The 17,062-nt window shown below is 44.6% G+C and overlaps 1 protein-coding gene across 11 annotated transcripts in view; it reads right to left on the bottom strand.

Moving 5' to 3' along the window:
• IQSEC1 (IQ motif and Sec7 domain ArfGEF 1) overlaps positions 1–17,062 on the bottom strand; it is a 340,763-nt gene that overhangs the window by 124,032 nt on the left and 199,669 nt on the right. Inside the window, exon 1 of one of the 11 annotated variants that reach the window (XM_064518862.1) lies at positions 13,453–13,676. The exons of the other annotated variants lie outside the window; for them this stretch is intronic. Within the exon in view, the coding sequence (XP_064374932.1) occupies positions 13,453–13,520 (68 nt within the window). The 5' untranslated portion in view covers positions 13,521–13,676. Of the gene's footprint in view, positions 1–13,452; positions 13,677–17,062 lie in introns of those variants that run through there. 11 annotated transcript variants of the gene reach the window in all.

Below are 17,062 nucleotides of genomic sequence, written 5' to 3' on the forward strand. Positions count from 1 at the left end.
AGTTCAGCACATCCCAAGCCCAATTGCTTAAGTGGCCGTGTGTGGGAACCCGCCTACTCCAATCACCGTATTTCTGTCCCTGAGCAGTACAGACATGATGAGAGGGGACAGAATTAAAAATGTGTAGGTCTTCCCTTGTAAAGATCACTGGAAGGGTGAGGCACCTCTCTGGGTTAGTATCAGGTCATTACACAAATTTAATTGAATCTACACCTATTATTTCTAAAGTGAAGCAGGACATGGTAAGATCAGCAAGAAAGAGCTGCCACAAAACTGGCCAAACGAGTAGAAATTGTTTACTATGGAGAAGAAAGAAGTGGCTCTTCTACGCATCCTGTCAACAAATGCCTCCAAACCCTGGCACCCCTCTGTTTCCAATGCTATCTTTCCAGTTCGGAACAGACTAACTCACAGCCTAGTCCGTATAACAAATATTTTATCTCTGTTGCAGCAGGAGCTCCCAAGCTTGCTTTACTGCTAAAAGCCTCGGAAGGCTAGAGGTGACCGAAGGCTGTAGTCTGTAAGAGCGAATGACAGGCGATTAGCAATTTTTGAACTTTACAAGTGAGTATCAGTGAATGAAAACCATTCCCAAAGCCATCAGTGTATAATATTCCTCCGTACCTTAGTAATGACACTAATACCAAGCACACTTCAAATCATCTTCCTAGTTTATTGGTTTCCTCCTATTGAGGGCAAGAGGGAAATCCTTGAAGTTGGCGGGAATTTCTTCACTGAATTTCAGTGGCACCAAAACAATCCCTTACATAAATCATTTGTTTGAATCACATTTAAACATCAGACATATTCAGACCTGGATTCAATAAAAAAGCGATCGCAGTAACTGTCAGGATACAAATTCATCCTTACTCCCAGTTCCAAGAGCAGCATTTAAACAGCATGGACAGACTTTCACAGACCATCTATAAATGTGCTGCCAAAAACCACCACCCAACTCTCTGGAATAAACAGGCCAGCTAGGCAAACTCAGGGAAACCTGGCTTCCAGGTTTATGGAAGTTTAAACCTTGAAGTTCCTTTTCTTTTTTTTCCTCCCATGTTCAACAATTTCCTAGTGAGCAGCGCAAGAATACCACGTCTTCACAAATACAAAACATCTGAAAGAGCAGCATCTCTCTAGAACTTTTTCCTCACTTTTTCATCTATCTTAGATTTATAATCTGAAGCTCTAAGGATATGCTGAATACTAACCACAGCTTGGGAATACCATTGGTTTTACCTCTGGACTTAATCTAATGTAAAATACTTTACAGAAGAGTAATAAGTGCAGTACGTGGCTTCTGTTCTGTTCAGGCCTTCTTGCTGTATCTGCTAGACTCCAGAATCTGTTTCAGCCTTACTTACTGCTTATAAGCAAACTCCTGAACCAGTTTGTTGCTGGGATTTGTAGGAACTGTAACCACATACTCTGTGGTCTTCCAAAAAAGAAAGAAAGAAAAGTCCAGAAACAGCAGAAATTAGATACGTAATCCTCATCTCCATGAGAAGGCTTGTTCTACAATATTTAAAATTTGATTACAAAATACATTTAAATCAACACATAGCTGTTTGCATTATCTAGGCTGTTTAATAGTGATATACCATAATAAAAATAATCCCAAAGAAAGACGGTGCCCATTTGCACGTAGCTAACGCTGATGGTAAGCTTTTACAGTCCACCTGGGCTTCATCAGTGGAAATTGTTAAAATTATCGTAATTGATTATGTAACAGACATACAGGCTTTAACCATCCACAGAAACAGTAAAACTGACCACCAGTGTTACCTGTCTTCTTCCCTCATCCCCGCGACCACGTGCGCTACCAGGACGGCTGGGAAGCTCCTCTGACCGAAGCAATCGGCGGGAAGGGAAGGGTGCACAAAGCGCGTCCCAAGCGCCAGCACGCGTGCTGCAGGGGAACGCGTCCTCCGAGCTGCAGGATCCTCAGCAAAACTCAATATAACAGCAATATAAATATTTGATAGGACTATAACAAACTGCCTTAATAGTAAAAGGGTGAGAGAAAAGAATAAAGAAAAGATCCAGTGGAACACGATGGGAACCCATCTGGTAGATAAGTCACATATAGAGATCGACCATCTGGGATTTGAACTCTACACCTGACCCCCGGCCGCTCTCGTCCTCTTTGCTTAATTAGAAGGAACTCCAGTTTCAAGAGGGGGAAACACTTGAAAAATATTTGCCAAAGATCAATATGCCTTAGTCTGAGCTCTTTGCAGTGTCTCCCTTCCGTTCAAGAACTAATGCAGTTATATTTATTTGCATGAGGACCGATTATATTAAGCCTTTTGCAGCCTTTACTGGGAATTGCTTTGTGACACGTAGATTGAAAAAAAACTTCATCACCAGCAAATTCCCAGGATGCTCCACTGATTCACTCAACAGAAGTAATTACTTTAGCAAATGTTTGTGTATTTTAATGCCAAGAGGAAGATTCCCGGTATCTGTAAGCTGGTTAAAGCTTCTCAGTGTAGTTGAAATCCAGACACTTCTAGTCAACGTGATAGAAAATTGACATGTCACTTAATCGGAAATGAGGATGTTTCCCTGATGAAAAGATTTTATCTTTAACAAATGTTACATTTGATTTTTATTAATATATTCAGACCTGACATCACATGGGCCCGAGATTTCCCCTGGAGGTATAAATTTTAAAAGTCCAGGGGGAAATGATAATACCATACACAGATTTGTTGACATATGAGCTTTGAAATTACCACTGGAAAAAAAAAATTCCAAGGTCTGCAAAGATTATTTCACAATTTAATGTGCATCCTAGCACTGTGTTTAGGAGTTTCAAAAGCTTTTGGAAAGGGAAGTTATGAAGGATGAACAAACAGCACACATCAAGCCCAAAGATTTTAAAGCCATTTTTTAAAGCACTGTATGAAAGTTCATCTCCCTTTTAATGAACACTGACTACTTAGACAAAATGTTTCCCCTCCCTTCCCTTTCAGCAGATTTAGACACAGTGAAATCCATCTTTTGTGCTTTGACAGACATGAAAAATTAGGTACAGATAGGAAAAAAGCTGAGACTGCCATCACAAGTCTGTTTTCTTTCCACTTTCTCATCTGTTTCAGACACAGATGGATATGAGCACCCTAAGGACACATATATATGTATTTTCTATTTATGTGACAAAGAATTAGATACACAGTCCCCATTATTAATAGCATCATCAGGCACTAGTGTGAAGGTGGTAAAGATCCTGTGCCTGACGTCCCCGCTTTAAAAATGAAGGTCGAAACTGCCTCAGCCCCAGCTAATGGCTGTGAAGAGGCACCAAGAGATAGCAGGTCATCGCCTCCCAGAAAAGCGTCTCTTGAAAGGCTGCACACAAGGGGGGTGGGTGTCTTAGTGCTGCTTCTTCATTCTTTAAAAGCATAAGGAAGATGTAGAAGATTCTCTTCTCCCCTCCTGAGCTTATTTGTCATTTTAGAAAATTCAGCCTCATTCTAGCCCTTCCTACTTTTTCAGATAACTAGATAGTCCTGGATTTTACATATCTGGAGGTCTGCAGACCCCGAATTCAGATCGTTTATGGTCACCAATAATCAAGATGAAAATTTCCGTAAAATAATGAATTGTGTTAAGGCTTCAAGACTCGCTGTTATAACTGAAAGCATTCTTAGTCCTCCTCACTTGGGTTTCCCAACATGGCGATCTGAACTACTCAAAGAAGCCCCCCTCAAACCCCTCTAAACCCTTAGATGTGTATCTACAAATACAGACCACATCTTTCTCCTCCTCAAAACAGTTTTACACTGACTACTCACACAGCTTTCTCAGTGTGCCCACAAGTGCCACCAGTACACTTCCTTTTCTTTAAAATCTGAAGAAATCATTAAAAATTAACATGAAACACTACTAAGTCAGTAAGCTTAACAGCTGAATACATACTATGAAATCTAGAGGGTAAGATACAGAAGCAACTTGCATTTTTTTCTATTTTAAAGAAGAACAAGCTGAACAGCCACATGCCCCGCTGCTGTTGTACAATGCTCAAGTCCTCTCTTAAATGTAATGGGACTTTTATTAATAAGGGATCTGTGGCTTTTTCAGCAAGTGCATGATTTTCATTTTGAATCACATTGCGTAAACAGCCATCCACCTTCACCTTTGTTTTGAAATGGTCACATACACCCATTCCCTGTTTCTCTAAAAGCTTCACTGTTTTGGAAGAAACAGCTCTGCCAGTGAGGCTATGCTTCTGTTTGCTGAACACTTTCTCTAGAAGTGACAGTGGCTTAAGAAGCCCTGATCATGCTAACCCATTAGTCCCGTCCCACTTTTGGGGAGCCTATTTTTAACCTGGATTCCTTTTCTTATCTATCACCACTTCACATAACAAACAGTTGCTCCAACAAAACCAGAGTGTCAGAAGAATCAGCTGAGAGGAAGCAAGCTAAAAACAGCATTGTCACAAAAAGAAATACTTATATATTATCATTTATACCCCTTTTAGCATAATTTTTTCACTCTCCACCCCATTCTCATTCCAAGAAACTCCAAGACCGCGTCTGTAAAACAAGCATCAAGAAGGGGAACAGTCTCACAAGGAGCACGTACCAACTCCTGCGCAAGCCTCAGTGACCCAAGTGACGAATCTGCTCAAGTGCTTAGAATAAGCAGGTGGAATAACTAGCTACATGCAGTGATTTCAAATGCTGGAAAATAAACAACTTGGGACAAGTGTTTTCAAGAAGCTGCCTTAAAGGTTTGGGTTCTTTTCCACATGTTTGTTTTTAAAGAATTAATACTGTCCATTTGGAAAGAATTCAAATAGTTTTCTCCATCTCACTGGTCTTTTCCTTCCACAAGTGTTACATTAATTTGAAAATATATAGACTGAGTGAAAGTTATCATCAGATCTCTGTATACGTGTCTGGAAAAATCACACGGCTAAAAGCACGCCACAGGACAGGACTCGGGTATTCCTGCTTGTGGAAAAGTGCTTAAATTCAGAGCAGTGCCCCTGCAGCAATTCAGACTGAGCTCTCCCAAATAGCCAGATTTTAAAAAGGATGCTTTTCACATTGTCTAGTTTTCACTCATTTTCAAACATCAGAAGATAATTTAACCAGAAGCTTCCTGAAAAGATCAATCTGTCCCTGTTTCATTGATTTGGGGGAATAACTCTTTCCTGAGGCAAAGGTGAAAGGGAATCTGGCAGTGAAGCACAACTGCTGACAACAACATGCCCGCCCGCGCAGAACTGACATTAGCAGTATATAGGTCTACAGGCATTTTGTAGACATCCCAGATGCAATTTACTTTGAATTCCTGGCTTTAAAGCTAAGCTGGATGCCTAAACTAAAAATACGCATTTTAACAAATGGTACTGCTAATTTTGCCTCAAACTTTTGTTAAACCAGTTTTCCTTTCCTCAGGAACATGAAAAAACCCAACAATAACAACAACAGCGTTGAAGCCACTTTTACAGCTAAGAGTCTAAAAGTTTTTTTTTTTAGCTGTATCTGCCAGTAATAGCTTTTATTTTTACCCAGGTCTTCCAAATACAGGCAAGAATCACTCCTCTATGAGAGGGTCCAGGGAAAAAGCAGAAACCTCCCTTTTCTCTTCCAGGAGGCATCTAGAAGCTCGGCATCTCCGTTCCCCAGCTTTCTCCAAACTCACCCAGATGCTCCAGCCACAGCTTCAGGACCGCGGCAGCTGTGGGACTGGCTGTGCTTCCCAGCCGGACTGCCAAAAAGCGGTCAAGAAAATGCCTTCCTTGCTGAGGAAGGAGGGAGCGCAGGCACACACTTTCCCTGGCGGCTACCACGAGCGGAGGAATGGCCAAGGTGTCATTTAGCAGCCAGAGAGGTGGGACAGACCGTCAGAAGACGAGGGCCAAAGCATCTTCCAAGGCTTGTGGGTAACACAGGCTTTGGGGTGCACTTATGGACATGGATGAAGCAGTGATCCAACTGTCATTTTAAGGGAAAATATTGTGTTATAAGACTTGCAGTACGTTGGGAAGGCTCCCAAGTGTCAAAAAGGATCGTATTTCCCTTTGCACGACCCTGCTCCCTCCCATTCTGCCTTTTTGACAGGAGTTATCACACCCTGCTCAAATCTTTGGAAATATTTGTTGCATTAACACAAAAGACATACCAGCTGCAGGTGAAACAGTACTATGGACCTCTGCCAAAGGTCACACCAAAATGCTTCTGGCCAAGGAGCGAATAGCACAGGCAGCTAACGCTAACTGCATAACGGGGCGCCGGCAGAGCAGCAGCTTCTCCAGCAGCTCAGCTGTCGTGCAAGCTTTGCTCATACATGATACGCAGCCAAGCGACAGACAACACAGAACAGCTATCCCAGGTATTACGTGGTCACAGGAGCTCCATCCCTCTTAATTCTGCAGCCTAAGTCCCCAGAAGCTGTTAATCACGGATCTTCTCTGAAAGAGTACTTTCGCTGATACCCCAAAAATGAAAAGTTATACTCAGGAAAGCAAAAAGTGACAAAATTGTGGCTGTGAACATAGCCTATTCCGCAAGCTGATACGGTAATGATAGTGCCCAAGAACACACCAGTATCACAAAAACAATTTATGTGAAAATAAATAGCTTTCAGGAGAGCTGAGCATGCTCCGTGTCAGGGTAATAAGTCCTGCGTGATTTACAGGCACGGCATCGCTCCCTGCACAAAACGGGCCCCACTGGACCATGAAAGCGGCCTCCTGATGGCATGAGAAAATATTATTCATTACTCTGACAAAACAGACTAATGAGAATTCATTAAATGCAAAACGCCATGCGTGCTGCTGAGACTTCTGAAGAAGATCAACACAGGTGTGACGAACTCAAGAACATATTTAATTTTTAATTGATCAGTTTGGGGCGTGCAGGTTTAAACCTCAATGCGCCCTCCTCATGGAAACCATCCCCGAGCACAGCAGGTCAGGCAGCCGTGCCGCGGCGGCCTCGAGTTTGGCTTAGACTTCATCTCAACTAGTCAGATTTGATGGCCTCAAGTAAATACGTAGGTGAACAGCTTTAATTTCTTTTTGGTTGTTACTGAGGCTATTATGAGACCTCTCATAACAGCTAAACTCTAAACTCCCCTAATTAAGCAGTTAATTTTTTTCCTCATCAGTGATGGGGTAAAGGAAAAAAAAACCCAAAGTAATAATACTTAAAAACACTTCAGTCACTTGTTAACTGTCAGGCAGTTAATTATAGAAATTAATTTATTGTCTCCTGTTAAAAGATGACTGAATGCAGATACTTTGCTTACTGCATAAATTCTTGTTGTTTCTATACTTATTGTCAAGGAAAATGATTACTATGCAGATATTGTATGGAAAAGAACAAAGGATCCTTAAATAGCATGCAAAAAGCACATACCAAAAGAGAGAAATTATACTTGTATAGCAAAACGAATTCCTATTAGAAAAGTCATAATACCTTTACCAGATTTTTAAGCAAAAAAGTTTTCATTAAAATAATTTCAAATACCATGCTTTTCATAGTATGATCTACTTACAGTATCCACCAGTGTTAATCACACAATTCATAACTCATTAAATTCATCAGTACTCACCAATTACTAAAAAGTCATCTGACTCCTTCTGGAGAAGGGATGATTGTGCTAAAAGCAGATAAACTTAGAGCTCTATTTTCCCTCTACCTAATTTGCTTTATAATCCACTAGAAAATAATCCTGTTCAAATTTAAGATGCAGGCAATACTTCCATATAGATTGCTTCTTTTTTTGTGGGTGTGTTCAGTGCAAAAAGGCACAAGCTGAGACACTGCTTCAGGAGTTTTTAAAATATGCTAAAAAACCCAAACCAAATGATTGGGTAATCTAAGAGCAAGAGCAAAAGCAGTATCTTTCCAGTACAAATCCTAAAAGACAATTTCTAGGTGCGTCTGAGAAGACTTCAAGCAGGAAGACGAGCAGTGAAAGGATTATAAACATTACACAGCACTCCTGCTCTAAATGCATGCTGCCACGTACATTTTTACCATACGCATCACCTACAGCGAGCACTAAAGCACAAAAGCTATCTTAAATATCATTTAACTCCATTTCTAGACAAATAATTTTACCCATTCAGGAACCTATGGCTCTGCATCACTAAGCCCTTCTGAAAGCTGTGTAAATAAATAATAAAACAGTCCCTGTCACATTCTCCAGGCTGCCTGAGACTGAGTTTCAGCCTTCTAGGGTTTCAGCGTGTATCATTATGCTCTGCACCACGAAAGCCCCGAGCTTCAGCATAGTTAAAACCCAGGGCTGGTTTTGGCCCAAACCAAAGGTTAGAGCTAAAAAATGATACAACTACCTCAACGCAGAGACACGGGAACTCGTAAGAGTTGCTCCAAGCTGACTCCATTTCTCAGTGATGAGCTAAGCCAGCTTCAGCTCCTTTTACCCCCGAACAACTCTGTAGGCGCAGACTTAACATGCAAGACCTAAACTGGCTTTAAAGATACTAATGGATGGCTAGTGGAGGCAGTGACTAAAACCAGCCTCCAAATCTCACACTGCTCTGTAATGCATTTTCATTTTCTTGCAACTATCTGCCTTTGGCCCCTCTTAAAAACAACCTCCCCCAAACAAACCAAGCATGCAGCACATGCTGCCATTAAGTCTGTAAAGTGTCTTGAGTTTTTATAACAGGAACCCCCCAATATCAAAAAAACCCCAAACCAAATTAATGCAAGTCTGCTTTAGGTAGACCAACTGAGCTCAACTAAATTAATGCTGAAATAATTTCCTCTCCAGATTTCTATGCACAGACCAGAGAATCGGAGAAACATGGTAAACTTCACCCAATTACTGTATTTTATTATGCAAAATGCACAGGACGTATCCACGTACTCCTACCGTAACAGAATTCCAGGTATCAGCTTCTGCCTAACACCAGTGCCATTTGTCATATTGGCTTCAAGAGTTTTTTAAAAATTCCCTGAAGTGCTTTGTAGCTATTGGCGCTGCCATTTGGAGGAGATCTTTTAACCCAAAGGAAGGTTGGCATTAAAATGATTACTGTTGTACTATACTAAAACACAAGAATAATGGCTATAAAGTGAGCCGTACCCTGTAGGAAGATTAAAGTCTCCAGAGTGCTAATGACAACTTACATTCATTTATCTTGCAGGTGAAGTTCAGTATTTTGCAGATTTGACAGTACAGTTTTCAAAATGCTGAACAAACCCACATACAAACTGAACGCAAAAATAAACACCTTCTGAAAATACGGGAGTCACCATGGAAAACTTCAGACTGTTTGGGGCGTTTTTGGGGGAATACCTGCTAGTATTTAAGTCATAAAATAACTGCAGCAAAATCACTTTTCTGCTCTTAATGAAGGGTGCTGCTAACTCTATTGCTTCTTACCGTAACAGCACAGCACAGGCATCAGCTCCGAGGCAGGGCTGAGAGACTTGCTCTGTAGCTACCAGGAGGCCTATCTGAGCAACGTGGTTTAGTCTCCTCTTTAGACAGAAAGCTGGTGTGTGTAAATTAAAGACCTGATTATATACCCCACTACCATCGGTTGCACACAACGGTTAAGTAACCATAACAACATTAAAGCATCTCTGGCCCCTGCTTGCCAAGGAACTACAGCGGGTGACCTGCCTCCAGCCCCGGCTCTCAGTGCCGTGTCCTCACCCGGCTCCTCCCTCAGCAGGTATGACCACGCTCCGGCCGCGCGCCCGCCCCAGCCCGCTCTCCCACCGCTGCTTGGCGTGCTCGGGGGCCCGACGCAAGGAGGGGTTTTGGGCGGCCTCGTGGTCTGGACGGAAGACAGCCTGTTTTTGGGCACGGTGATCCGACGCTGCTGCGGGCCGGGGCCGGGCACGCAAAGGCTGCTCACGCAATACCACGACCAAGTATGTCACCGTGGACTAACAGATTCAGGCTATGATTCCTTCCCTGTAACACTGAATTAATGCATTATTATTTAGAAGAGTGAGCTTTTGTGACAAGCTATGGATAATCAGGAGCTTTACAAGCAGGCCCTAACTACGGGACGCGCCAGGCTGTGCCCCAGGCGTGCCGGCAGCCCCCTCCCCAGCCCAGCTACAGCAGCTCGCGCAGCCCCAGACACACGGCAGGCCAAGCGAGTACCTGCCGCTCCTCAGGCTGCTGTTTCTTCCTGATGAAAAAGCAGCACTGTTCTGTCACTCCGCAGAGAAAATTAAAAAAAAAAAAAAACAACAAAGCAGACAACTAAAAATAAAGTCTGACTGAACCAAGATGGAAAATGTTTGCAGAAGAAATAAAGGGGAAGGAACTCCATGACAACTCATACTGAGGGCTAATCTCTGCTTTTTTCCAGATGTGCAGCACACTGTTGACTATTTTCCTCCGTTCCTTGCAAATGGAACTGGAAGATGCAACCTGAAAACTATGCGCTACACCACCATAAACCCTTCAATTTACTCCCTGCGGGCTGTGGATGTGCTGATTCAGATGGCCCCAGCCTGCTGCTCTAACCACGAAGCCCATCGGCACGGCCGGCCAGCTCGCACGGGGCACATTACCGAGAGCACAGCTACTGCAGGACGCAACCGAGCCGCTCACGGGCTTCACGTAACGCGCGTTCGTCTGTTTTCACGTTGACGTGACCCAATGGCTACTCTGAAAACGCTGCTGAACAATCTTCTAGTTAACTATTCGCCTATCCCCCATCTGGGGCAAGGTACTAAAACGAACACAGGTTGACGAGTGCTGACACTTTAACCCCTGCTCTCAGTCCCTGCTCTGCAGACGCTGGTGCGGGGAGGGTTGTGCACCTGTAATACCGCTACAGGCAGACGCTCCCCAGGAGGGGACGGTGCTGCGCGACTTCGTGCGCTGCCCCTCGGAGCGGACCCAAGAGCGGCGGGACGGGCCGTATTTGCCCTCGGCATGGGCATGGGGGGAGGAACGGCCCCACCAAGAGCAGCAGGCAGCAGCAGCGGTGGCTGCTCCACAGCACCGCCGGAGATCCCGGCTGCAGTGCCAGCAACAAACATCCCGATTCCCTTTTCCCGAAGTAGCAGGGACGGCTTATCGCGCTGCTGGCAGAAGCCCTCAGCACCCGCCGCGGGACAGGCAGCGACCGCGGTGCCGGGAGGGTCGGGAAGGGCGCGGGGCGGCACCGGTGCTGCGCAGGTGGGCCCAGGCCTGGCGAGAGGAGGGCAACGCCGTGGCCCCACGCACGGGGACGGCAGCCAGCGACGAGTGCGCTCCCTCACCGCGGCCCCCAGCGCTGGCTCTGGGCGGGCAGCTGCCAGTTTTGGAGAGTTTCATAAGCTGCGAGTTCCTCGAGTTGCAAGTTTGGAGGGCGCAGCCCACCCCCGCCTCGTCCCGCGAGCCTTCTGGGGGACACGGCCCGACGGCTTCAGGGTCTGCTCGCGGCAGCACGCCTAACCGCACCGGTGTGGATGCAGACGATTTCCTGCCCTCTAATTAAAACAGCAACAACAAAGACGTGTCAATGAGAGTCCAGTGAAAACAGGACCAACCCTAAACCCCAGATATAATTTCCCTCTGGGAGCGGGGCGGTTTCTCTCCCGGGCGCAGACACCCCATGCCAAGGCTGCGCGCACGCGGGGGCACCCCAGCCCCATGGCGCAGCAGCCTGGGGCACGCGGGAGCGCTTCCAGCAGGCAGCACACGCGCAGGGGGAAACAAACGAACGTCCTGCTGCAAGAGACGCTCCAGCTGAGCGAGCCCTCCGGCAGGGGCTGCACGGGCCTCACCATCCCCTCGCGCTGGGAGGGGGCCGAGGGGGGGAAGGGCTGGCGCGGCCGGATATTTGGTGGGCAGAAGCATGAAAGACAACTGGCTCGCAACAGCATTATAAAGCACATGCAGCACTTGGGGATTTCTGAGGGATAACAGAAAAGCAAATTAAGGTGGCGGCAATGGTTTTTCCACAAGGAAATATTTTTTTATGCTGCTCCCAAACCCACTGGTGTCAAACTTCCAAGAAAAATATTATCCATTAAAACACCCAACAACATGACTGAAAACATTCATAGCGCCATACAAAGAGGAACTTTATTTGCACGGCGCTAGCTGCAGCAGCCACAGCGAGCTGCTCCATAAATAAGCACTGCTGTAGGCAATTAAGCTAATGCTCAACCTTCCTACTCCCCGCAGCAGCAAGCTCACCAGCAAAAGCAGGCAGCACCTGGTCGCAGGCGAGTGGCTCTTGCACCGTGAGCGGCAGGGAAAGCAGCCGCACCCCAGCACCCAGCGGCACCTTCGAAGCTTGGCCGTGGCAGGAGCGTGCGCTTCTGTAGCCCACGAGCTCTGCGCAGGTCAGGATGAACATCTGTGCTGTAAAGACTGCTTCTTCTGCCTTTAAGCACCAATCTGGTCCATCTCAGGCTTCCCCTGTGCTTCTGGTCCTAACCCGGAGGACAAATGGCTTTTGTCTTGACCGAATCCTCCCTCAGGGTTTATCTCCAGTTTCTAATGTACAGATCCACTTTCGGCTGGGAACTGAGGACTTTTTAGCATTAATTCAGTATCCTCATGATAAAAGCTCTCTACAGTCTCATTTTGATTGTCATGAAAATTCATGCAGGAATCCAGGCTCTAAACTATTTCATTGGCACAGAATAATTATGCAGCGCGAAACACACTAATTATTTAGATTATGTGCTTTCTCGAGGGAAGCTTGCATGACAAAACATACCATTCAAAGCATATAACCCTGTAACATGAGGAAATTACAGCATGAAAACGACTAGCTATTTTTAAATATTATACCTAAGCTCGCTGCGAGCACACAATCACCGAGTGTCTCGCTCCACAGCTCCGTTCCCGGAACAGACCCTGCGGGAACGCACAGCCGCGGCGCTTGGCAGGGAGCACGCCGCCCGTCAGGCACGAACCGCGCCAAGGCGGCGAGCGGCGACGCATGGCAGCCACAGCCCGCCGGCGGGTTTACAGCGGCTGCCGCTTCGCACAGCGCACGCAGGTAAGATGCTAGTTAGATGCTAGCTCGGAGACATTTGAAACTTCAGGGTTTTATTCGGCCACAAAAGCCACCTCCTTTTCCTCCCCCTTCCCCTTTGTCCGAAGGAAAGGATGCTCGTGGTGCGCTCAGCACACGCTGGATCTCTGGATTTGGGAGATAAAATAAATGATGATGATAGGCAAATAGTCATTACAACAGGGTTTCTTTCATACTGCAACTTTCGCCCGCTTGTAAATGAGACTGAGGTATTTCCAAGACTCTAAAATCATGAAAGCTCCACTTTTCAACAGATTTTTTGCAGTAATACAGTAAAACATTTCCTTTCAAAGCCTCCGTATAAGCAGGACTCTAACCTAACAATTATGTCAGCCTCCGTAAGAGTTAACCGTGCAGGGCAAAAGAACACCACCGCTGGGAGAGACCATCTTTAACGCATGCAGTTTTCAGAGACTTACCACAAAGCAAAGATTTAAGTGTTCTCACTGTACCTGATTGTCCTGACAGAAATGCAGTATTTCCACATCAGGTTCCACATTGCACTGCCATCTCCCTTCATGACCTCCTCTGAAGCGTTTGTAAAATTAAAGAGACTCCAAATAACTCCAGGAACAAGCAAGTTTAGCAGGCACACGGCAAAGTTAGTCCAAGGTTCACGGAGCAGCCAAGCACTGATTCACGATTTCCAAGTGATTCCTCCGACCTCCACTCAAACGAAGGCAGAGGGAAGCCAGCTTTCTCATCTGAAGTCTCGGGTTACTTCTTTCTTCATGATTTACATGACTTGCTGTTTACATTATTTGCAAGCCAGAGAAGATTATCAGAGGCTGCTCAGAAAGCTACATATAATATTGTTCCAAGTTGTCAAGTAAGGAAAACCTACCTATGCAGCACTTAAGAATAGTTGGTTCTAGTTTATTCCATTTTAAAAAACAGTACAATAAGAGGGTCCCAGAATATCACTCAATGCAATCTGGGACTCAATTGCTCAATGCAAATCAACTCTAAATGCTTACCAAATACACCCTAAATCATATGGTTGAGGCTGAATAAACTCCCAACTGTTTGCAAAATTTCTTGTATACTGTAATAAACTTTTTGGTGCCAAAAGAAGTTATGAGTCATTTTCCAGGGCTGTACGTGAACACAAACTTATGACTTTCAAAAGTGAGTATGTCAGTTTGACACTTTGCCTATAAATTACATGAAAGATGAAATGGCAAGATCTGACTAAAAACCCCCTATTCACCGCGCCCATGGAACTCCCTTACTGCGCTCCAGCCTCTCACGCAGGGAAAGGCCTCGGGGATTTTCTGCTCACGGCAGTATCCACCCCTCAAAAACCTACAGCCAGCAGCCCCCACGCGTGAGGGCAGCACACAACTTCTGAACAGCTATGGGTATTTATGAGCCAACTTACATATTTACACCAACATTTTTTACATTAAACTGAATAATTTTGTATGCTGCTTTCCTAGGAGTAAGTTTAAAGACACAGCATTTAATACATCACCAAAAGTTGAATTTAAGCCTCAAAACACATACAGGGAGTCACCCTCACAGACAAGCATTATTATCGCTATCTTTACTGAAGGACAAGTTCTGCTTTGGTTTCTCCAAGACCACCCAGAAAGTTGGTGGTGCTGCTATGACAGATTAAAACTTCCTGAGCCTTGAGCTTGGCCCACTAGACCACACGCCCCTCCGCAGCGAGGTCACCATCACAGCTATCAGAGATTCTCTGGATCAAAGGCATTAAATACATGTTTATATTATAAAATTCAGTTAAGCAAGAAACTGAGTTCATGCTTTTTCACAGAACAGTATGCTTTTATGATTAAATGTCTGTTTTCTGTTGCACAACTCCATTTTGTACAAGACCTTTTTATATAAGATCTCCTGACTGTTGCTACTATTCTGAAATATATTCTGCTCAGTGTTTTTCTGACAGCTATTCTGGGAACAGGCTATTGATGGCTCACAAAAAGGTCAGAAAAAGTTCCACTGCATGTCATACATTTTAAATCAGGTTTAACTGAGAAAAAGTATATTTATATTAGAAAACTTTTAGATCTGTTCTTAACATTATCACTGAAATACACTTCAATGATGGAAAAAACTACACACATTCAGGCAGACCAGCTGGATCTTGTCCATTATCTTAACTTAGAAATCTGAGAGATGAAGTGCCCTATTCTTATTTAACATAAATAAGCCCATCTTATAGAAAGGACAAAATTGATAGTATTTTATTTTCTGTGTAGTATAAAGGTATCAAACAGCATGCTTAGCTGTGTCTACTGTATCTCTTTGAGCATATACTTGAGGCTTCATTAATATAATTGGCTTATTTAGATTAAACGCTCCTGCATTCACACTCAGTTGCAGTATTTTGACAGTTCGGTATCTGCAACAAAAGTATTTTAGATGCATCTGTCTCCGAAGAAAGATTAAGGTACATGTCAGACAGATCTACTGCAAGGCAAGAAAATTTTAATCACCTGCTTCATTCATGTTTCTAACATTCTTTAAGTATCATAGGACAAAGCTAAGATGCTTTTTTTTTTTTTTTTTTGACTGCTACAGCATTTAAAATAGAAGAGACTATAATTTTATGAAACAGCATGCAGAATATTTCAGCTTCTCTGCTGCTAAGCTAAGTTTGGCCACTAATTCACAATGAGACATAGACAAGTCAAGGAAGCCGCCCACTGAGCAAGCATTAATTCTGCAGGGAAGGGTGTACCAGAGCTCAAATTGCCAAGACTGAAATTTGGAATAATTTGGGTCTGACAGGCAACCTACAATAGAGACATAATAATATGCATCCAAAAATGCTGAGTACTATGAAAATCATGTGTATAGAGTTAATATAATTCTAGTATTTTGGTTCTATGATTAAATCTCAGATGTAAGGAAATGCTATTTATTCTGGTGTAAATATGAGAACAGCTGTAAATATGAACAACAGATTACTGTGAAATGCTTCTTGAAATGATATTTAGGGGTATGCTTAAGCCTAATGGCATCCTGCAAAGCTTCAAGAGGGCAGGGGGAAACAAAGCTTGATTTGACCTACTCTGGGTGCTAATAGCATCAGCTAATAGCTGGTGATTTCTGTACACAGAGACATGGAGAACCGGTGATTAATCAAAACCTCTGGCTAATTCACGTCTCTCATGATGGGCTGCATTTTCTAAAATCAGTTCCTTGGTAATCAGATTACAAAGGATGTGACAGAACGGGTATCAAAGAGAAAACTGACTCACCAACTATTTCTTACTATTAAATAAAAATCTTATTCAGGAAGAGAAGAACTTTTCCAGCAGTAATAAGAGAGTAAGTCCCTTTCGTCTCAGCTGTTTACTTTCTTTCCCTTTGTTCCCAGTGACATTACCATGCCTGAAACAAGGCACAGATTAGCATATCAAATGATTTCATGTTTTTGAGAGCCTGTTTCCAGCACTGTAGAGCCCTTTTGGCATCACGTCAGTCTTCAACATGGATTTTCCATTCTGTGCATCAGTTGTAATCTGTTGTCACGGCTCCAGCCACAGTCTTCTCCCGCAGCGGCGCGGGCGGCCCCGCAACCCCGGCCAGCTCAGAGCCTGGGGCTGGTAGCAGGGGCTGCGTGGGGACGGCTGTGGCCCGGCTGGTTTGTTCTTCCTCACTGGGTGCGGCAATAAAGCTTCAGCACTACCTCCCCCTCGAAACAGAAAAGCCCATTTTCCAGCTGCAGGACATCAGGGCACCCACCCAGTCCGGCTGCGCACGGGACCACATCCGGCACGGGCAAGACTCTCCCAACAGACAGCCTTAGTCTGATGACTTTTTTCCTTCCCCTGTACTCCCTTGAAATCTTTGTTGGATTTTCCCTGCCTGCTGCTGTTGTACCACACAGCTGTCCTCCCCAGGGGCCACGGCAGCACTGCGGGGTCAGGACCCGCGCTGGTGCCCCGCCAGCGGCTCCCGCGCTGCACGCTGCTGTGCTCTCCTCTCCAGTTTCTGTTTAAGCTGCCAGGACAAAGTCCTGCACCTTCCAAAACCTCTTCCCACGTCCTTACACTGGCCTTTCCTAACGCAGCATCATTACAGCTCCCT

The sequence above is a fragment of the Dromaius novaehollandiae genome, chromosome 12, assembly GCF_036370855.1.
Source record: "Dromaius novaehollandiae isolate bDroNov1 chromosome 12, bDroNov1.hap1, whole genome shotgun sequence".
NCBI lineage: Eukaryota > Metazoa > Chordata > Aves > Casuariiformes > Dromaiidae > Dromaius > Dromaius novaehollandiae.